Source organism: Taeniopygia guttata, chromosome 12, assembly GCF_048771995.1.
Source record: "Taeniopygia guttata chromosome 12, bTaeGut7.mat, whole genome shotgun sequence".
Taxonomy (NCBI): domain Eukaryota; kingdom Metazoa; phylum Chordata; class Aves; order Passeriformes; family Estrildidae; genus Taeniopygia; species Taeniopygia guttata.
The window spans coordinates 6,015,871-6,039,557 of NC_133037.1; the positions used below are offsets into that span (position 1 = coordinate 6,015,871).

Sequence of the window (23,687 nt, forward strand, 5' to 3'; positions counted from 1 at the left end):
TTAGAGGAAAAGGTTGTCTGTTTGAACACTGGGAATGTAGCGAGTCTACAAAAGCTTGGTGTCTTGTTTTCTTCATGCTACTTGGAGAAACAATAGCAGCTAAATGGGATATAATTCACTAGTCTGATGCAGCATGTTAAGCACATGAGCAAAAGACAGCTCCAAGTCCTTTCTCTTTAAATTGCAGTGAGAACACATTAATATTAATTTTTTTCTCTGCCATCATTTCATGCTTCAACCCTCCAGATGATAATTAAGACAATAGAAGATAAAATTTTGTACTGTATAAAATTGCATCCAAGCCTTAACAAATAAGAGATTATTTTGTCCAGTAAACAAAACATAATCATCCTGGCACCCTTGCGAAGGAGAGCCTAAAATAGAAACTCTGCTTTTTATAGGTCATGTAAAATGTCATCATCCCTCTCATTATCTGTACTGTTTGGATGAAAAAGAACTGATTAATTTAAAAGAACATTGGCTTTTTTTGCTAACAAGGTTATTTTCTCATTGATTGCTAGGAAGTCTAGTTCCTTTGCAAAGGGTTGCAAATGATGAGTAAATCAATTGTCAGCCTGTGTAGATGCATCTGCCATTTCTGTGCTGGCAGTGCAGGGTAATGTGTACATGGTGTTTCTACAGCAGCTGTGGATGCACCTTGTTTGGAATTTCTGAGTCTGAGCAGAGGTGCAAAGGCAGGACCAGGAGATAATCAAATAATGAAAGGGTCACGCTCCTTAAATTTCTTTTAAAAGCTTAACTGTCAAAGGGACTGTGATGTAAAAGGAAGACCAAACTCAAAGAAATTTAAAATTAGACCAATGAATTAATATTTAAGCAAGCAATTTAAAAAAAACAAGGACAGAAGTGTGAAAAAAACCCACCTGTCAAAGGTGGTGGGTTTACCTGGCCAGCCTCACTCAGAAACAGCAGCAGAATTTATCTCCAGGAACCTGAAGGTTTCCCCATGGGGCTTATTAGCAGAGGAGTGTGAGTAGCCCAAAGCTGGGGACAGTGGTGCAGCTCCTGTCTGGAGGAGACCTGGGATTCTGAGTCCCCTCTGTGTGGCTCCTGGATGCCTTTGGGCATGGTGCTCTATTCTGTTTTAAAAACAAGCTGCCTTCCAAAGCTGCTCCTTTGTTCACCTGTCCTGGTTCAGACTCTAAAAGTGGGGCAGTGGGACTGTGTTCAAGCAGGAACAGTGCATTATTCTGGGTTGCTCCTTTGATATATAGCTATTCCTTTTGCATGCTGTTTGTCTGACACCTTTTCTTGCCAAGCTTGAAGGTTCTGACCCAAAGTGCTTTTAAGCCAGCAGAAAAACGTCCTGATGATGTAATGACTGGAGGTAGAGCTTTCTGAAATCCCAGAGTAGCATAAAAGCAGAAACCCCAGTGACATTCACTCAGCAGAAATGCAAAGCCCATTCTGTGCTCTCTTGCATCTTTTGCTGGACCACTTTAGACCTCTATGACTTGTTTTTCCCCTCCAGTAGCAGAGGGAGTATAGGAGGCTTCAGTGCACCTGTGTTGCTTATAAACTCTCTCAGCTTTGCAGAACTTCCAGAGCTTTGACTGTGCATTCCCAAAAGTGAGAAAAGCATAAAATTAATTGAGGTTAAGCTGATAAGAGCTTTTCATTTCAGAGTCAGTGTTGGGGATCTCCATCCAAATACATTTGATTAAATGAGAACAAAAAATGTTTGTTAGCAAACCAACAAGAAGGTGCAAGAAGAGCTCTCCAAAATTAAAGAATAAAAACTTAAGAAGGAAGAATTGGTATTTAGACAATTCATGCTGATTTTTATTGTTTTCTATTGCCTCTCTTGTAGTCTTTAGCTGGATCATCAGAACGTGTATCAAAATAATAAAAAATAAAGTGGCTGTTGGTTTTAATGGCCATGACAGCAAAGCTACTGCTTGAGTATGCAGATTTCCTGGCAGAATTGCAAATTGGTTAAACCATGTGAGTCTGGAGAGACAGAAGTTACTGGTAAAAATGAGCATAAAGCACGGTCAGGTCTACTTGTCTTGTAAAATGGGAAAAATCCCATGATGCCAAAGCCAGCAGATAAGCCTGATTAAACATTTAATTTCTGCTTTTCCTATTAGTCTTTCACCAAAGGTGTTCATTGTAGAGTAATGTAATGGGAATGAAACCAGTGCTTCTTTCCACTTGGAATTCTGAGAAACTCTTATTTTGCCCACTTCTGGTCTTGTATTTTCCAGTTAGTTGTTTTTAGTGCAACATGCCTGCAGCATTTCATCTTGCCAAAAAAAGTCTGTAGTTCCATTTCTACCAAACCAGAATGTGAAACTTCATTCTGGAGGTTCCACTTTTCGTATCTTTACTGGCACTTTGGTTAACTTTTTTTGTTTGCAGTGGGAAGATCAAGCCTGGGTGTGGGCAGCTTTCATAATCCCCCTTTTGGATGAGTGTGCAAATCCTTATTCCTGCAGTGTGCATTGTCTAAAGACTGTGAGAAGGGGAAAGAAAAGGAGCATGTGGGCAGAAAGGCTGGACTGACTGAGCCTGGAGCCTTTGGAGCTGTGGCTGGGGTCAGGCGTGATCAGAGCCGTGCCTGATCCCTGCAGAAATGTCACGTTCCTGAGGGGTGTCTCCATTCTCACAAATGCCATTTTGGGAGCAAGAGCATTACCAGGAAAATGTCTAACCATACACACACATGAGCTGAGTGTTTCTCTCTTTATTCCAATATTCTATTTTCATCAAAAGAGACCTTTTTATTCTGCTGCAGAACTGCTCTGCTTTATATCTAAAGAAGCAAGTTGTATGTGGTTTCTTTGTAATTAAAATTCTTATCCCCAAAAACATGTTTTCCATTAAAATTCCTGCACTAATAAGTCTAAATCTTGTAACTATTGTCTCTGGAAATATACATTTTGCTATATGCTGCATATAAACATTTATTTCCTGCTCGAGAAAATGTGGGATTTACCATCTGTAATATTCATATTTGTTTCTCGTAGGGAAAAGTTGGGGTGACAGAAACATGATACAGGCACTCCTAAACTCATTAAGAAAACAAAACCTTGTGACCAGGGCAAAGTTGTTTGTTACAGACCCTAGTGAGCTTTTTCATGTGCTTTTTTCTTTTTTTATTACCAAACTTGCTTTATATGAAGGATTATATTTATGTTAGAGACCAACACTATACAGGTTATTTGGCTTTAAATGTGAGTTTTTCAGTATTTTCGCTGTTGCCTTTGACCAGGCTTTAATGTGAAGGTTACAGAAGAGAAGAGTTGCTCTGTGACAGTCCCAAGAATCAGAACATTTTTGCTTCACACGACTTCATGTGCAATAGTTAATAGCAACATTCCCCTCATTCACCTCTCACTTCTACTTTTGAGTTTTGCCAATAAGATGTAGTGGTACTTTATTAAAACCCATCACTGCCATGGTTCTTGCTTGCTTCATCCAACTCATTCAATTCTGTCAGTGCTGTAAAATCTGATTTTCGAATTTCAGTTCCATTTCCTGCACAAAAGGGAGGCCCACAAAGCAGTGTATTGAATTGCTTTTACAGCAGAATAGCCGTGTTAACACTTCTCTTTTACCAGGAAGGTTTTCTCCAACTTGCCCAGGCTCTTGGTCACCGTAGCAATTCAAAAGATTCAGCTCATTGCCTCCTTTTGCTCTGAACTCTTTTAAATTGCTGGTGGCTCCCCCATTCTTCCAGATCCTTTACCTGCCTATTCAACACAGTCTTCCAAAATCACATTTCCAAGTAATAGCTCAGGACATTAGAGAACTAGTTGGAATCAATTTCTCTTTAATCTTGATTTTTCAAGAAAAACATTCAATGTTGGTGATGTCAATTTTCCAGGGATGGAGACTATCCTCCAACCCTGAGAAAACATTTCCAATGGTACAATAAAAATGTTTGCAGTTAAAATAATTAAGCAGAGCTAATCCAGTTGCTTAGATCTTATTTTCCTTTTGTCTACAACATGCAACTGAAAAAAGCTGTACTTTCCCTGTAAGTCAGGTTTGTTTTTAAACCAGTGTGACCTCCTTACTCAATTTTTGTGGCTTTTTGGGCCTCTTGTAAAATGTGCTTCAACAGCTCCCAACTGTTATACACGTTTTTCCATTTAAATGTTTTTTCCCAACAGATTTAGCTCATAATTATATTCAGCTTTGAGAACCTGATTTTCTAAATCACACAGCATTGTTGCCTGTGTGCTTCCTCTCTGTACTGTATGCTAGTGGTTTGGCATCTATTCTATATGCTCATAAATGTGTGATTATAATTTAAAAAGAAAAAGTTCCATCTGAGGTTAAGCTGAGTTGTGCTCTTTGAAAATAACGTAGAAAGAGCAGGAACTTTACTTGTTTAGTTGAGACCGCAGCAAGTCGTGTTTCTGGTTTTGTTTCTTGGCAAATTTTCGTTCTGGGAAATTGCTTTGGCAAGTTTGGAAAATTAACCTGTAGCACTCTGTAAATGGATATATTGCAGATGAAAAAAATAATTTATTTTCCTTTGGTCAGACACTGCTGCACCTGAGTGTGTATCAGCTAGCCACACTGGAGAAGGGGCAAAAGCAGCTGGAACATGCTTTGGACAGATCTTCTTCCTGTGGACACATCATTTTCAGCTGGTTTCTTCCAAGAAGGCCAGAATTTTGTATGTGGTAGAGGTACTTGTGAGGGGAAAAAAAGAATTTGAAAAACAGCATCAAAATTCTAGTGTTCTGACAATGTCTTCATTTAGTGTGTGCTTATAGCCTGACAATCACAGGTTGTCAGCATTAAATTTTATTTATTCAGTACCTCTGGAAATTAGGCAGTTAATATTGATGTGTGTCCTAGAACCTGGGATGTCAGATTGGGAAACTATAACACTGTGATCAAAATTGAGAGGTGACCTGGCTGGGCTGTGGGGATTTGTCCCTTCAGTAACCAAGAAAAAGAATGACTGCTCGAGAAATTTGAGATCAAGTTTAAAAAAAAGCTCCAAAAAAAACCCCACTATCCAAAAATTACAGAGAAAAGCAAGCCAAAAAACTCAAAGAATATGAAGAACTATTTAGAACTCCCCAATTCTGGCACGTGTGTGGTACTTTTTTCCCATTCTGGAAGAACCAAATGCTGTATTTAGGGAATGGGTTTCAGATTTTGCAAATATTTTCCTAGTGCCATTCTAGAAAATGAGTTTGTTGGCATATTGTTACGGGGGGCTTGTTCTGCTAAAGCATTGTAATGCCGTCTGTTTCTCAAGCTGATTTGGCTTTTACAGCTCAAATATTATATCCTACTTTTAGAACATATGGCAGCTCCTTTTAGGAGACATAGAGAGTTGTGCATCTCATTTCCAGAAATGGGTCTTTTCCTTGGAGTGAGAGACTGTGAGTGCTTTTCATCTTGATTTTCCCATTCTTATTATTTTAGCTAGACTGTCTTATTCACCCCCTGCCCTACTTCTGCTGCTCCCATCAGCCCTCCCTGCATCCCAAAAAAGGCAGAGCTTGCTGGCATCTTCAGAGTGAGTGAAGGGAGAGGAACAATGCTCCCTTACCCAGGTGGCTTCACACAGAGGAGCGTGGTGACACAGGCTGTGCTTTCCTGGGAAGCCTTTCCTGGGCTGCTCACGTGGCTCAGTCTGTGCTCATTGATGGAAATGCTCACAGAATCCTTCCTGCTGCACTCTTACAGTGATTTCATTCTGCATTCACTTCAGTTCTGTAGGAGGGTTTTCTTTTCTTTCTTTCTTTTTTTTTTTTTCCCTTTTTTTTTTTTTTTTTGTTCTTCTGGTTTTTTTTAAAGCCTACGTGGCAACATCAGCGTTTCTTGCCACTGTTGATGGCTTCACACTGCTCCTGCTGGAACACACAGTGCAAAGTGCCCCAGCACAGCAGTGCCTTTGTGTGCAAGGCAGAATGCTTTGCTCAGAGCAATGGCTCTGCATTCACCTCTGGGTCTGCCTTGCTGTAAAGCTTTGCAGAGCTGAGCCTTTGCTCTGGGCACTTGGTTTAAGGTCACTGCCAGGCAGAGGCATTTATGGACGTAGCTTTAATGTTACAGCTTAATTGTCAGCCACTTAACTCGGGGTCAGCACTGATCTGGCCACAGAACTGGATAAAGTATTTAGCATGATACTAATCCAAGCTTCATTGGAAACAAGACCAGGGGATGTTGAATTGCTTTGTTCTTTATCCACACACCTCCTGAGCTTTGTTGTGAAAACACAGCAAAGTTTGTGTGTGTGGCTGTTAATCAGTTCTGTAGTTTTATCTTGGAGGTTTTTCATTTCAACAGGAAAACATTCTGCATTTGTCCCCCAGCGGGTCCCTTCTCTCACCTTGCTTCTCTACTGTCATTCCCAGAGACCACCTGACAGTCTCAATTTCCTCGGCATGTGTCTGTGGGTTCCCAAAAGTGAACAAGGAAAGAAAAAAGCTGAGGCAAGAGCAGGGAGCTTTTGTAGCATTTATTGAAAATAGCATAGAGGAAGAAAAGAGGTCTCCTATGAGTCAGTAACAGAGCAGGAGTGGTAATCTCCAGTTTTCAGTTAGTTGGGCTCATGATTAACTGTGGCTACAGAGCACCGGGGTGGGCTCCACATCTGCCAGCACCCATCTGGATGAGGCAAATCACGTTTCATGTTTTGTGCCTGGCCAGTTCAAATGTGCTTTAGAGGTATCCAAGGCCAACAGTCACTAGTACTGCTGGCCTTGCTTTTCCTTTTCTATTCATCACGTGCTCTTGTTGCTTGAGCAGCATGTTCTGTTGTATTTTTGCCTCAGGTGTATCAGATTTTCTGTTCCTTAGGCTTACCTGGGGCAGGTATGGTTGCCACTTTCTCTGGAGAAATGTCATAATTTTTCTACCATTATTTATCATATCTATCAATAGATATTTATATTAACATTTATCAATATGTATCATTATTTATCATGATGTTATAGGCTCTATATGGACACAAATGATGCCACATGATTTAAGAAGAGGAGCAGAACTTAAACCTCAGTATTTTGAGGAAGAAAATAATAAAACAGATCCTTCTTGAGGTAGAAATATTTGATTTGTCTCTCCGTGGGAGAGCAGGCTCCCCTTCCTGGGATGCAGTCGTGGCTGTGTGGCTTCCCTGTCTCCCACTCAGGATTGTCCTGGGCTGCAAAGATGTCAGAGGGTGAAGGAACTTTTCTTCTCCAGGGACCTCAAGAAATTCAGGGCTGAAACTTTGAGAGCACCACAAGCTTGAAGGGCCCAAAAAGGGAGAGGGCCGGACTTGCTGCTGCATTTGCAATCGTTGCTGATCTGAATTCATTTGGGAGCAACAAAAGCATATTTGTCACAAATGTTCAAAATTTTCAGGCCTGGTGCATAAATAATGATATTTTTTTCTTTCCAGCCTCAGTGCCTGAGCTCTGTGGGGTTTTCTGGCCCTTTTCAGCTGAAAGGACATTTGTTTAAATTTAGTGTAGAAATATGAATCTATATTAATGCACAGAAAATAAGGTGGAGCACCCTGCGAATACAGTAGATGAGGTGACATGCTCTTAGAAGAGTTTTACCAGGGATTTATGATCTGTTAAGTGCATTTCTGCAGCAGCAAATGCTGAATTACCACCTCAGTGCTGGTTCACTCACCCATGCAGACCGAGAGCGATACCAAAGGTACTATGCCAAGGAGGCTCCTGATTCTGGACATGACCTGAACGTTTTGAGTGTGAATGCATCTCCTTCAGATTCACAGCTTACACCTAAAATAACATTTTAAGAAGTTGTCTCAGTAATAAAGTAGCATGTGTTATTCATTCTCCAGACAGGAATTACTGGCTGCACTGAAGTGCTCAGTGCTGATTCAGCAGCCAGGCTGCTCCATCAAAGCAGGGTTTTATTGCTGTGTAGGTAGCTCATCCTCTAACTTGGTGCAATTCTTTATGCCATAACCCTCCAGCTTATCATCATTGCCTTCCACTGGAACTCTTTTGCAGTGGATGAGGCTTTGTTGTTCCGAAAAGGTTCTAAAGCATAAAAACTTCAGGAGGTAGGCAAAGGGTGAGCAGTTGTTTTGCTTTTGTTGTGGTGTGGATGTGTTAGAATAATGGCAGCATCTGGGCTCTGATCTGAGCAGTTCATCTGACTGTAGTCTGGTTTTAGGAGGCTGGTACAAATTAAAGTAAAATACTGATTGGTCCTGGGTGTAGCATTTCCAGCAAAGATCCAGTCTGCACCCTCAGACCAGTAGTTTTTGTCAGCAGAGACTGTCCACAATGGAATGGGAGTGATCACTGGCAATAACAGATGAGGTTATTGAAGCATTTATGGGGAACATTTAAACATCTGGACTTTATGGTACTAGAATTGGTACCCAGCAATAAAAGTTCATTGGTGTTTTTTGTTTGTTTTTTAGAGGAAAAGAAGATGAGAAAATGGAATTGGGATCAAATTAGGTGTTTGCTGAGCCACCTTAATTGTTACTCTGAACTCTGATGGCAGTATTTAAATATAACTTTAGAGCACTGAACCATAAAAGGTTTTTAAGTTTACTTGTGTTAGGAGAATGTAGTAGCAATTAATTTACCAACATGTTATGTGTTTACAAGGTACCTTCATTTCATGGGTGGCTGGAAGACAGAACATGCTTAGATTGGATTGAATTTAAGAAGCCACATTAATTCTTAAGGCTTTTAAAAAATGGGTTTTCTCTTCATGATCTTATTTGAACTCTGGCCAACCACGATGAATGTTTTCTTTTGTCTTTGACCTCACAAGAGTCATGAAATAACAAATGTAGGTACTTCACTTTATTTACTTATTTACTTAGTAGTTAAAACAAGAAAGCAAACAAAACCATGATGTATTTCACCTCTTCTCCCCAGCACCCCCTTGACAAATGGCTGTTGAAACAGTGCTAAACTGTGACCTTAGAGCCACAGGCGTAATGAAACTGCGATCTGGCAGATGTGACAGACTCATCTTACATAAATCACTCTCTTTTGTCACTGCTGGCATATGGCCGATGAATCTTCTAATTATTGAATGGCTTTTATAGCCCCATTATTTATAATCACTTTTGGACAGCAGCTGGAAGACAAGGATGGGACAGGATGAAACTATATAGCACAAACTATTATCATTTCCATAACAACTGCTGGGATTAGGAATATTTGATGCTGATGTGGCTACCAGTGCAGTCTTGATAAATGATAAAAATCTACTCAGCTTTCTAAGATGGGCTGCTGCCTCCTGGACCTTACCATGAAAATTATTCTATTAGTCTGCCCAGAAATAGAATATTAATCTCTTCAAGCATTAACAGAATATATGTGTGAGTATCAGGGCCACCTTTGCAACAGGACTTAAGGAAAATTTATGGCAAGTATTAGTAGGAGACAGTGGTGATGCCCTGGCATTGCTGTTGGAACAGTTTTAAGAACTATCTTCTCTTTCCCAGGAGCCCTATCTACACCCCACTTTATGGTAAGGATTTAACAACAGATTCAGAAGTTGTTTTGAATTACATTATTAATATTTTAACATTTCTTTTAAAAATTGCTGTTTTCAAGAGATTAATAGATTTATAACCAGCTTTGTTAACTCACTTCATAGTTAAGGGGAGCTATTTTGGCTCTAATTATAGATGGGTTTGTGCTGAGTGGGGCAGAGCAGGAGCTCTGGAGAGAGGAGCACAAGTGAAGTCCCCCAGCTGAAATGCCAGTCATCTGAGACTGCAAGTCCACATGCTGCTCTAGAAAACACAAGCTGTAAGTTCTCTGCTCACGCCTCTAAGTGAGCAGGGTTTGGATTTTTTTGTTTGGCTTGGTTTTTGTGGGGTTTTTCCCCCCTTATCTGCAGTTCTACGTTTTGTAGCATAGAAATAAAACCCTGCTAACCATGATAATTTATTAGTTAAATACCTTCAGATAGAGATCTTCAGATGATAGACAGTATGTTAAAGTCAGGGGTTTATACTGCAAATCCAACATGTGCAATCTTTGTGTCTTTAAAAGAATGAATCCTTCCCTCTCAATGTAGACATCAGGATGGTGAGAGAGAGTCTTAATCCAGATGACTCTATTGCACTTTTATCCCTTTAGTGAGGCCTTTAACCTTGCATTGCTTCATGGCCCTGTTGTTTTGAAATGGTCTTTGACCACAGAGAATCCCTCTGCTAAAGACACCTTTAAACAGAGATCCCGACAGGAGAAGGGGAACTTTGCTGCAATTTAGGAACGGAAAATAGATTTTCTCTAGTTCAGATGCTATCAGTCACTGTGAGTGTAGCAATTGGTTGCCTTCCTAAAGAAGGGTAAAGCAAAAAAAATATATACTGGTGTAATCTGCTTAGAGGAGTGTAATATAGGTCAGGGACCAGTGTGTCCCAGGCCTGACCCTGACCCGTCTTTGCACAAGCATCTCTAGGCTCTGTCAGAGTGTGGCTGTTGATCAGGATTATCTGGGACCATCTCGAGCGGAAATGGGATCAAACAGCTGCAGTAATTAATAGAAACATAAACTACCAAATCATAGTTTCCAAAGGCATAAAGCACACGTTTAAAATACATTTTCAGCATACACATATTGCACAGTCCTGGCATGGACCATCCACCAGCTGGCAGGAAGGTGCTGGCAGCCCTGCAATGTTCACACTCAGCTTTTCCTTGGGAAAAAAATTCCGATTCTGCTTGGTCATTGATGCAGCCTGCTTTCCCTGCTGGAAGGCAGGATGGCAATGGGGCAGGAGGCTCTCCAAGAGGGGATGTTCTCACGCAGCAAAGTCGGTGTTAGATGATCCCACATGCAGCTTTCTTCCTGCAGAAACTGGGAATTTTAGCACCAAGAGTCAGAGCACAGTTCAAAGCACAGCTTCCCTAGTGACTTTATATCAGGTACCTGTTGGAGGACAAATGTGTGACAGAACTGTGGGTTTGGAAGCAATGTGTTTTGAAACAGTCAATATTTTTCATTAATCACAGACCCGTCTAAGTTACACATTGAGCTACAAAAACCTGACAGTTCATTGTTTCTCAGAAAACCATATGTCAGTAATTTTTTTTTTTTTTTTTTTTTTTTTTTTGCTATGAGAGATGTTTCCCCTTTGTGTTTCTTTTTGTTGCTGAAATGATGTTATCATGTAATGGTTGGGGAGGATGATAGATGTTCTCTACAGTATAATAATTAAGAAAAATTATACTGTAATTTTTTAATTTTTCTATTAAACCAGCCATTTTGCTCTGTCTTGCATTCAAAGGATTGAGATAATAAGATGGAAGCACCTCGGATTTGGAGTAGTACTGTGAGGAGTGAAGAAGTGATAAGTTGGTTCTCTGACTGTACCTTCACATTAAAAAAGCGCATTGATTTTTTTCAGCAGAGAACAAAGGGAAACTGTTACAACAGCACCAAAAAATTTTTAACATCTTATTTGTGAACTATACATTTTGGTGAGTTTTTCAATTTTTCTGTGTGTCTCATGATCTAAGCTACATGTATTAGCCTCATTTTCATTACAGAAATAAAAAAAGTGATTTTTCTGTGTGCAAATCAACAATTTCCAGCATATTCTGGCCAGTACAAAGGAAGAATAGAGCACTGGGTCTTCAGACCTATGTCCTCTGCTTTGGAAACTGCTGTTCCTGGTTTGCATCTCTTGTCCCTCCACTATTATCACTGTTGGATATTTTTACAGCCTTTTAGCAGAGAAGAAAAGAAATAATCTCAAAAGACTAAATGTAAAATCCAGTGTCCATGAGAGCAGGGGAGTATTTTGAAGGCCAATGTTTACTTCTGGTTGACACAGCTCTTCTCTAAAGGAAGTATTTTCTTGAACACAATGATATGGATTTAAATTTTAGAAAGGGGAGGAATTTTGCATAAAATGAGGTGGTTCTGGTCACCTGCCCATCTTTTGGTCTGGTAGTGGCTGGTGCATGGACAGAAGCCATCAAAGGTGAGCCTTGGTCTCAGAGGGAGTTTGCACAAGCCAGCAATGCCCCTGAGGAGCAGAATGAATTTTGCTGCTAAGATTTGCACAGAGGAGGTTGCTGAAATGTCACTGTCATATTTTTCAGGTTCTCAGAGATTATGGGTGCATACATTTTGGACTAAGGGTATAGCAGAGTTTATAAAATTGTGTGCAGCTCTAGAATCTACTCAATGAAGCCAGTGTCAAGCCTGTGCCGTCTCAGCTCAGGGGAGATTTTTGGAAAAGATCAGAGTGGAAAGAAGCATTTCAAGTGGTAAAAAATCCAACGTGTTCCAGGCTGAATCCCTTTGGCAGCTTCCCACATGGAGTTAGTTTCTGTGTTAGCTCATTTTCCTCTGCCATGCAGTGGAGGGAGTTCCTGAACCTGCTTGTGCCCACAGCTTGTGGCCTCAGCGACTGCTGAGCTGAGATCATCAGAGCTGCAAGAAGCCTTCATTTCTGTCAAGACTTTCCTGGAATTTAGGAACAGAAATGTAGCTCAGCAAGGTTTTTGGGGGGTTGGGTTTCTTTTTGTCTTTTTTTTTTTTTTTCCTTCTTCTTCCTTCTCTTCTAAAATAAAAATGTAATAGAAATAAGCATCACTCTGAGACCCCAGAGGGGCCACTTATGTGAGTGTCAGTGTTGCTACAGCCCCTGTTTTTGCAAGTGCCTTTTTAACTAGTGCTTCAGTGACTCAGCTGGGAAATCCCAGCTCCTGCATAAACCAAATAACCAAACTTTCCAGCGGGGCCATAATAGACTGAGATGCTAGATGGAATGGGCACAGAGGGGAGCTAAAAGCAGGATATCATCATTAAATTGCATATATTCTGTGGTCAAACAAGCCCTAGCTCAGCAGAGCTTTTTCACCTCAAGACATTATTGTTACATAAATCATTGAATCAGAGATCACACAGTATTTTGGAAGAAAGTTTACTTATGTGATACATGCAGTTCTGTGCATTAATTTCTTCCCTGGAATAAGCCTTTGCTTTATGCCCAAGCAGTTTGTCATATTTGTCCTGTTTTGCTATGAAAATCTACCTTGCCCTTACTCTCTCTTGTGCAAAGAAATACATGGAATGCTTAGTTAAAAGATAAAGAACTACTTTATTATTTCAGCAGAAGCTCTTTTTGGTGCCCAGTCACCCTCTGGAGTAAAACAACGTGGTAAGAAATCAAACATCTGGAGTTTGGAGAGTCAGGTCTGATATTGAAAAACTGTAGCCCACAAGTCTACCAAATCTTCAAAGTGCCTCCTATGTGGGAAACAAATTTTATGGTGCAGTAACTGGAGACCATTTGCTGGAAAATGGTTGATAATTCACTCTGGAAGTAAAGGGTGTTGCTGGTGTTGCTCAGGAAAGTGTTTTGAGCCAATTATATCTCCCTTAATTTCAGTTTTGTTTCACTTTTCCAATGAGCATCTTAGTCTTTAAAACTTTACTTTTGTTAATAGCTGAGCCTGCTGCCTGAGCCTTCCTTCCTTCAATAAGAGATTTAATTAAAAGAAACAGCTGTCAGGAGGATGTAAATACAAATCACAAAATTATTTTAAAAATTTGACATAGTACTTTAGACTACAAGGTTTTTCTGTGTTTAGTTTTGTTCTTAAACCAACATTTCTGGTAAAACACTGCAGGGCTGCAGTGGTTTTATCCTGCCCACAGTCATGTAACAGTCTGCACTCTTTCTTATTTCACCATTTGCCTGGTGCTGCTTCTGCCTCCCAGACCCAATGTCCAGCTGCACTCCATTGCAGTATTATTATTTTTGATTTGCTCTGCAATGATTCCTCGAGGCTCCAGCCAGGAATCTGCATTCAGTGTCCGGATGTATGGAGATGATCTCTGCATTACATATTCACAATCAAAAAAATCGTAATGCAAATGATAAAAGACTGAAAACAGCTGCAGTGGTTCAGCCCAAGGTCCATGCAGTCCAGCATTTTGGCTCCAGCTGGGGCCATAAATAAGATCCTGGCAAAGGGAAGGAAAAGAGCAAGATACTGGATATTCCCCCACTTCTTTCCCAGGTCTCCCAGCCAGCAGCCATTAATGTTAAGCCCGAGGGATTTCCTTTACCCTCTTCTTTTCAAGGCCAGGTTGGATGGGGCATTGAGCAGCCTGGTCCACTGGGAGGTGTCCCTGCCCATGGCAGGGATGTGGCCACAAGGTGGTCTTGAAGGTCCCTTCCAAGCCAAACCATTCTGTGATTCTGCAGCCCCCAAAGGGTCTGTCCTACAGGTGAATCTCCCCTTGAATCTCCTGCATCAGCTGCTTGCCCCATGGTGCTCTTTGGGGAGAGTGCACAGCCTGGGGACTCTTGTTCCTGATGATTCTGAACCAGCCTTTGGCTTTCCTGGGTGATTCCCAGTCCTGGTGTTGGGAGAGGCAAGCTGTGCCAGTCCCCAGGTGGCCCCAGAACGTGTTGGAGGCTGATGTCCACAACAAGCTGCAGCATCCCTCTCTTGGTCCTTGTGTGGCAACTGCTCCAGACTTTGATCATCCTGCTTGCATTCCTCAGAAGATTTTCCAATGGCTTTTTTTTTTCCTTTTCATTTTAGAACAGAAGAGTTTCAATCCCTGTTTTTTCTCTTCAGTCAAATTAATGCCAAACTTGGAAATATTTTTGGAAAAAGACTTCATTAAGTTTCTCCAGTTCATATGTTTTGCTACAAAAAAGGGTTTGGTATTCAGCAACTGGCAATGTTCATTAATGGCTACATTTATTTTTCTTTTCTTTTTTTTTTTTTTTTGGTATGTTTGGGGGGTTTTTTTGGTTTTTTGTTTTGTTTTCAACAAATTTATCTTCTTTCACGCTTAGGAAGGTATTTAAAACTGAACAGGCAAATAAACAGATTTAGGTGAAGAGTATTAGATATTATTTTTTTTATGGACTTTGGGTGCTCTTCAGTCATTAGTTTTGTAACTCCTGCTGTGTGTTGGGATGGATACCAGTTGAAAGTACAGCAATTGTTTGATTTTTTTTCCACGTTCAGCTTTATTAGTAGCTTCAATGGGAGCAGCTTTTGCCTTCTGTCTGTCCACCCAGCTCACCCTGCAGAGACTTGCAAAAGCAATACCTTTATTATTTTTCTTCTTTTTGCTGTCATCTGTCTGTCTCCATTTGCTCAGACAAATAAGTGATAAACAGGAATGATGATCTGTTTAACACCACAGGAAGAACGATGCATTATGAGACAAGAGAGACCTCTTGTTTACAGCAAGTTATTTTTGGTAATTAGCCATTTGTAGAGGAAGATGAGCCTCTGCTCATAAAGTCAGCATGCCATAATTTAGAGGGCTTTGAATGGAAATCTACCATTTGCCTCAATTGGAAATGGCAATGGCGTGCATTTAGAAATACATAAATGGTGTTTTTTCCCTTGCAGGAAGCAGACTGAACAAGGATCTGCGGCATTATCTCAACCAGAGGTTTCAGAAGGGGTCACCAGATCACGATTTGCAGCAGACCATCCGAGATAACCTCTATCGCCACGCTGTGCCTTGTAAGTGACAAACCTCGGCCTGCTGCACTCCGTGGGGCAGAATTCCATCTTTGTTTTTGGGGCAGCTTTCCTGTGGGGGAGACTGTTTGCAGTTTGGGCAGACTTCCATGTGTGACAGCAGATAGGGTTGAAAAGGAAAATGATTCATCTCTGAATGAGGCTTTTTTGATTACCTTTTTGGAGCAGTTGATGGTGTGATGCAAGCCTTGTGATGCCTGCTTTGGAGAAAAACCCTAAAAAAAACTGCCATGAAGTGATTGCTTGGCTTAGAAATAGTCTTAATATCACAATGGTGAATGTTGCTTATTGGTTTAAAACCTATGAATATAAAAGAGGCTTCTATTTTTATTTCCTGAGCAGAACTTTATTTCTGATGCTTGTTTAACTTATAGACTTGAACAGCATTTTATGGCTGGGTGCCATTATTGAAGGCATCTGCCACTGTTGGAAGGTCATCCTTGATTCATGCAGGGGATAAGCAAAGAGTTAGCAAACTGAAAATGAAATGCTTACTTTCACTCAAAAAACCAAACAAAACCAACCCAAAACAAAATACAAAACCACACCAACAAGCAAAAAAACCCCAAAAAAACAGACCAAAAAAACCAAACACACAAAACAAAACCAATAAAACCCCAACAAACCAATCGGAAAAAAAAGACCAAAAAAAGACCAAAAAAAAAAACCCCAAAAAAACCAAAAGGAAAACTAAGAACTCTGGAGCATGGTAATCCTTAGAAGGTCAGAATCATTACTCAAAATGAGACTGTCCTTGGCATTTTGGGAAGACATATAAAGAGTGGAGAGTGATCCTACTTTGTTGTACCTCTGACATTCTCCAGGTGGTAGGGAACACTCTTCTAAGAAAAAGCTTTATTTGCTTAATTTGGCTGAGCAGTGGAAATAATTATATGCCCTTTAGATCAGGATGGAATAAGTAAACATCTTAGTTGTAGGATACTCAGATAAGCAGCAAAATAATTTGAGGTTTTCTGCCTCGTTGTGAATCAGAGATTGTTTATCCTGGTAGACTTATATAAATATTGAATAATTATGTTGCAACTCAAAAATCAGTATTTGCCAACAAATATCACATAGTGGTACACACAGTAGTAGTCATTTTCAGTCTAAGTGTTGCATGCAGGAGGGCTGTGTAAGACCAGTTAAAATAGAGTGGTAACACTGACAAATGTTGATTCTTCAAATGGCAGATGCTGTTATAACACCATCGAGTTTATGCTCATTTTATCAGTGAAAAGCATGAAACAAATTATGTTTAAAGAACATAAAAGGACATAAAGAATAAATATGGATTATTGTTGACTATTGAACACTTCCATTTGCCATTCTGTCAACGTGAAATGTGATTATTTTTCAATCACCTAACTTGGCAGACTGCAGATTTTTTAGAGCATACTGCAAAAAATGCCTTCCAGGAGAGCACGTGCAGTGTTGGCTTGGGAGATGCAGTGTTGTGATACTAATGCCCTTCTGCCTATGTGTGATATTTCATTTCCTAAAACAGCAAATAAAGCAAATGAGTGTAAGTTCTGGGGAAACATTTTACACGTTACCAAGGTTACATTTTGAAATGCTTTCCATTGATTCTTTTATCTGATTTATTGAACTCGATGGCAAGCTAAGCTGCTTGGACTTGCTTTTGATTTAAAATTAAGAGCAGTGAAAGTGATTCCTGCCTTTTCAAAATAGCTGGGGGAGATGTGGGTTGTTGGTATATTAATAAGAACATCAGTACCTATGTTTCACTTAGGAAACAAGTGGAAATCCCGAGAAGTGGTGTTAGTTATTGTGTATCTCCATACTTTCTAAATTGTTAGGCAGGTAGCATTTAATTTTTTACTTCATTTACTGTGGGGATGGCATTAATGGTAGCTTTTAAGAATGATGCTAATATTTGTGTGTGGCTTGGAATGAGACTGCTGCCTGGTGGGTTGGGATGCTTTACAGGTCTGGAGATTAATCTGGCTGTATGCTCATATTTTTATTCCTTGGTGCACGTGACCAGTAAATCCAGAGCCCTGGACCAATCTCTAGTGCTAATGGATTATGAAGCCGTGTATGTTGAAAATGGAATTCCCTGATGCTTATGTGGTAAACACAAACAAGAACACAAGGTCACTTGGACTGAGCATGCTTGGCCTGGCAGCTGCTTTTTATTGCACTAATCAAAGGGCTAAATGAAGTGATAATTAGTAAATTTAAAATGCAAAAAGGTGCTGTTAACCAGTTCTTGCCCAGAAATTCTGGTGAGAATAGCAGATGTTTCAGCCCTGATTGGTTGGTGCAGGTGGTGAGAAAACCCAGAAGGTTTCTGCTTCCCTCACAGCCCTGTGCCCAGCCTGTGCTTGGCTCTGAACTGAGTGAAGTTGTGACAGCTTTTCTAGAAGGCAGAGGTCAAGCAGAAGGGAGGAAAAATGCAGGATGTTTGGCTCATTATTTTGTTAATGACACACTGCTTAAGCATCATTTAGATTTTTTTCTTTAGGAGAGTTGGTTTGATTTATTTCCTGGTGAACCCTTGAGAATGAGTGTCAGCTCCCAGGGACCATAGGAACATTTGCCTGTATGGGTGACACAGGATGGTTTTCTGAGAGATCAGAGGAGTTGATCCCTAAATGTGTGAACCATCATAAACAAATGAGACCTTGAAATAGACCCAAAGGTGAAGTATTGTTGAAATAAGTTGGCAAACCACACACACATTTCTGCAAACTGAATTCTTCCCCTGCTCCTCAGTGCCATCTGCCCCTCCAGCATGCTTTCTCCAAGTCCTCATCCCCTCAGCTCCCAGCTCCCCACTGAGCTGATTTTTTCCTGCAATGCTCTGTAGTAAACAACAGCTGTGACAAGATTCCAGGTGGCCTCCAAGTTTGGTTGTTGTGAGTCGCGAGTGCTCTGCTGTTCCTGTCGCACCAAACCCACGGCTTTATTTACATTTTCCTCTGAGTTTACAACTTCTGCAGCAGCATGAGCTAGGACCAAGAAAGAGTAAGGAAGAGAGGCAGGGCACCTATTCATATATTTGGATGGTGTATAAGTGGTTATAAAGCCATGGAAGAGTTGGTGTAGTTCAGTTTTTACTTCATATGAACCACCACTTGGTTGTCACTTCCTTGACTTTCTTCCTGAGGCTTTCATTTAATTGTAAACTTCACCCAAGCCTTCACTTTGGAATATTTTTGTCCTTTGCTTAAGAAAAATCAAGATTTTAAAACTTGAGCAAAGTTGTTGTCATAGATGTTCAGATGAATTAATGTTTTCATTCCTAGTGATAGTAAAAGGGTTTTAAAATCATGGGGATTTAGGGTTAACAGGAAAATAAGCTTAGTAGGCCCTGGAAAAATAAATACCTTAAGCACATGCAGAACTAGTACTTGCTAGAACTGCACTGTGTAGCTAGTACATGATAAATGATATAATTGTTAGATGTGATGATTGTTTAGTAATTAAATATAATTACTGTTTAATCATAAGAATAATTATGAGAAACTGTGGTCAGGGACCTAAGAAAGATCACGAGAAACTCATGTCAATGTATACAATAGAAAAATATAAGTTTAATAATTAATGTGTAAGTTATATAAGGATAGAATATAAAATACGTTCAGCTCGAAAGCCATGTGGGAGTCAGATTTGGGTTTGTACCCCGACTCCCAGAGCTCTTAATAAAAGCACCTGCATAGAATCATATCCCGTGATTGTGTGCGTTTCTGAGCGCTAACACTAGCATGTAATTTCCGTTGTCAAAACTAGACAAAAATCCATCAATACATTATCCAGATTAGTATTGTGTTGGTCCAGTCTCTAACTATCCTTTTTCCTTCTTTTGTGTTGAAGTGCCACATTTTTCCTGTGTTTTGATGTGCCTAGTGAAGATGACCAGAAATAAAGCTCTGTTTTGGCATAGTTAATGGCTTCATTGAGCCTGGACTGTTCTGTGAGATGGCAACAATTCCACAATTGCCCCTTGGCCATGCCTCCACCAGAACTGATGCAAAGACCTGGTCCATACTTACTTCTAGACTGGATTTCACTTACTCCAGCTCAATTTTTCCAGCCTGAACACTTGGGCAAGAGAGAAGGTTTATCAACTGTGTGAGGCATCTTGCTGGGGCACCCTGTGCCACATTTGAGTCCATCTGTGCCCACAGAAGTTGGTGTGATTTGGGAGAGGCTGAGGGTCAGTGATGCAGTGTGTTGACATTCTGGCTTTAGGTTTCAGAGTGTTTCTAGGAGCAGGACTTTCCCAAACAGGATTGTTGTATGTGAAAATTCACCTGGTGGAATTTGTGATTAGTTGGAAGTTTGTGTAAGAGAATATCCATTAAATAGGTGTTTCCAAACTGCCCTTCTGGGGATGTCTGTGCAATAGTGTTTATTGAGAAAGATATGTGATAGCAACTTACTTTAATGTACTAATGCAGCAGCCTGTCCAAACCACTGTTCACAGAAGGCTGAACACACAGAATTGTCTTCCTCTTTTTGAAATGGTGGCAGAGGGTATCTGATTAACATAAACATGCACTACTGGCTATTTGTCCTAGTTTCCTGTACTCAACAACCTGGCAGCTGTTTTCTTTTCAAAGTGCATCAAGAGGAGTCGGAAAGATGATTTACATTATGACTTCCATAAAAGCTTATCTCAGTATGTTGTTTGATTTTGGGTTTTTTTTCCCATTTACTTGATTCTCCACTTGTTTCAGTCCTGTGTGACATGCAGAGGAGGTGTGGTGGGTCTGGTGTCTGTACCTTTACTTGTCAATGCAGTACACCTGGTGCAGACATGACTGAAATAACAGCTAATCCTATTTCAGTCCTGTGCAGTTCCTTTCCTTGCCAGGCTGCAGTCTTCAGAAGCAAAGCTCTGGAAGGTGCAAGGTCTTTTTGATGGTAGATGAAAAGGTAACTGTGGCTAGCCTAGAGTTAAGTCAGACTAGACACTATATAGCATTCTTCTTTTTATTTTTCCCCTTTTCTTCACAAAATTGTCTTTTAAAATGTCAGGAGGTCATCATTCAACAGTTGATTGACTTCCCCAAAACAAGTACATGTCCTGGGATTAATTGACTGGAGATCTGAATGTAGAGATTTACCACTTTCATTCCTGCTGTCTGTTCTCTCACCTGCCCAGAGTTTGATCTGTTCCTCTGTCCTCAATTACAGCACAGTAGCTCCAGCTGTTGTGCTTGGTCTTACAGAGGAACATGGAGCAAAATGGAAAGAAATGGATAAAAATCAATAGTTGTAAGTGTCGAGTGACCTGTGAGGAGGCTCAGAAAAAGCCAACAACACTCAGGCAGCTGGCTGGCCTGAGCTTTCACAATTCAGTGGGAAGTTTAGAGTAAATTTATTTATTCCAAGTGATCTTCCAGTGCAAAGAAGAAGTCTCGTTTTTAAGCAAAACCAGTAATATTGAGCAACAGAACTTTACAGTTTTTATAGGACAAACTTTAGTAAGTGATTGTGGACTGCACATTGAAGCTTATTCTCTGGATTCAAGATTTTCATTGATAATTGAACTTCTAAAGGGCAATTTAGTTTCTCCAGGAGCTGGATAAGCTGTTCTGTGATAATACCATCATCTGCAGGTAGTGGAGGACTAGAGGGACTAAATGGGCTGGGGTGTGATGGAACTCCTGTCAAATGTGCAGACTCAGGTGATTTCCCAGCATAGTTTTTAAAGTCCTATAGCTCTGGGATCCCCCATTAGTATTTCTGAACTTCAGAATGAATTGATAAAAGGGATATGCAAACCAGTTTACAGAAGGTTCTTTTCATTAGAATAGAAAGCATAAAAGTGTATCACTATACTGGAAAAATTGCTGAAGTGAAGCATAAAGACCTTTATGTTACAAATGAATGTGTTTTCACATATGTGGATATTTGAGTTACAATTTTGAAGCTATTTTTAGTTACTAATTTTTATTACGGATAAACAGAATCACAGACAGTGCACATTAGTTTTCTTCCCAGGTAATAAATCATCAGTTTATATACATAAATGGTTTTGAATTCTCAAAAGCTTTCCAGACCTGCAGCTGTATTTATTGTCCAAGAACCTTTTGTTACAGTTCCCTTCCTAGAGGTGTAATTCTGCTTTTGTAATGAGAAATAGTTGCAGGGTCCATGAAATATTCATTTGAAGGCCCTCACTGATAAGGTGAGAAGCAGAAGACTTTTTTCTGACACATAAAAATAATTAATTGTTTTACAAGATATATGTTAGGAAAAAAGTTTTAAGTACTTTTAAAATAGAGCCATTATCACTGGGTTGCAGCATATGGATACCAGCAGTATGTAAAAATATTTTTTCTTAAGAATATTTGCTTGTGAGTAAATCTAAATCTGTAAAATATGAGGTATATTTTCTATACCAGCCAGTGTACACATATTTGGTTTGTGCTGTTTTCAGCAGGGACTGTATCCTGAGTACAACCACTGGCTTTATTAAATCCTTATACCTGTGTTTCAGGGAGTGCCAAATTGCAGCAGCGTCCCCTGCAGTTTTCAAGGATATAATTAATTCACTAATTAGTGAACCAGATGTGTTTTCACTTTTAAAAGAGAGAAAAATACCCTATTCTGATCAACAGGACCAATGTTTCTGTAGTTTACTTCCTTTCTATAGACAATCATTTTTGCTTAATCTGGAAGACTTCAGGACCTTTCTCCCATCTGGTCTGTCCTTTCAGATCAATAGCACATTTTGTGCCAGCAAAACTATTGTTTAGGGGCGGGTTTGTTTGTTTTGTTTTTTAATTTTGGAAATAAAAGCACTTATGATGGCAAATATTGCTCCATCTGCTTCCCCATTTGTGAGGAATAGCTTTTTTGTGTTCCACTGTACACCCAGTTGGAATTGCATGAGGTACCAGAGAACAGTACAAAGCAGAGGAGCTCAGCCTTCCGTGCTCTCCCATGGCACTTGCCAAAGGAGATTTGGGTAAGGAGTGTGGGAAGAGATTACACGGCCAGTTTTCTTTGTTTTCTTTGTTACTCCCCAGTGTACTTCATTTTGCAGGTTTTTCATTGCAGTTGCTTTGTGCTGTGGCAGAGCAGCTGCGAGTGGATATTTAGGTGCAGGGCAACCAGTGCCTGTGCATTTTTGAAACAAATGCTTTGAAATAAAGGCTTCCAAGGTGGGAGTCTCTGGGAGAGCAGAGAGTGAATCAGACCCGAGAGCAGGGACTGCAGTTTGGGGGTTGGAGGGGTGGAGGTGAATTACCCCACATTTTTTACTTCAAAACTGCCTCTGTCCTGCCACAGAGTTTCATATGGTGTCCCAGGGTCCTGATTAGATCTTTGGTGATGGCTGCAGTGCCACAGCTTTAGATTTCTAGGCAGTTTGATTTCTTTTTGGCTATCACCGTGCATCTGTTCAAGGGTTTCAGTGTATTGATTATGCTGCAAAGCAAGAGAATGAGTGCTCCAAGCAAAAGGATTGTTTTAAAACGAGGTAAAATTAAATGTGTAGCTGCTCTTTAACCTGCTTTTCCATTCACATTTGTATTTGGGCTTCACACTTGGTATTTCATGATTAACTCCCTGCAGAAATCACCCAGCACTGTGTAGGTATGTTTATGCTTGGCTGTGCTGGTGGTTTCACCATTACAAAACTCCTGCTCTTTCCATCAAAGATGTCAGTATTTAAAAAGGAACACCTGTAAAAATCGCATTTATTTGAGATTCTTCTGGCCCAGTGTGATCCCTGCAGTGGGCAAAGCCAGTGGGATTGTAAGGAGGAGTTTCCTGTGTGATTCCCAGTCACACCTCTTGGTCTTGCTGCCCTGACAGTCCCTGAGCCCAGGGGGGCAGTGGCAGATGCCAGCTCCTGATGGCTTGATGGGCGTGCAGAGTTGTCACATTTCATCTTCAAACACTTATCCTTTTTTTAACATTACATGCTTCCTCACATAAAGCATGCTGTATTTGTCCTCCAAATCCTTTTTGTCTTTATTTCAGCAGAGAGGCGATTAGCCGTGGAATAATTTATAAAGCTGTTTAGATTCTGCTAGCTGGTTTTCTTTGGGGAGAGTCATATCCAGTACCTTTACTGGGAATAACTCTGTAAATTAATCTTCATTGATTTCCTTCCCCCCACCCCAAGTGAATAAGAGGGTGGAAAAATTAGAACAAATATTTGTATTTCTGCTTCTATTGAAGGAAAAATAAATCTTTCTTATTAGTCTTAACAGTCTAGATGTATCCTTTCTTTAT

At 40.2% G+C, this 23,687-nt stretch overlaps 1 protein-coding gene across 29 annotated transcripts in view; it reads left to right on the top strand.

Moving 5' to 3' along the window:
• Positions 1–23,687, top strand: part of MAGI1 (membrane associated guanylate kinase, WW and PDZ domain containing 1) — a 325,672-nt gene that overhangs the window by 145,676 nt on the left and 156,309 nt on the right. For all 29 annotated transcript variants that reach the window (XM_032750689.3, XM_030283259.4, XM_030283261.4 and 26 more), the window contains exon 2: positions 15,333–15,449. In XM_032750689.3, coding sequence (XP_032606580.3) covers positions 15,333–15,449 — 117 coding nt within the window. The remainder of the gene's footprint in view (positions 1–15,332; positions 15,450–23,687) is intronic.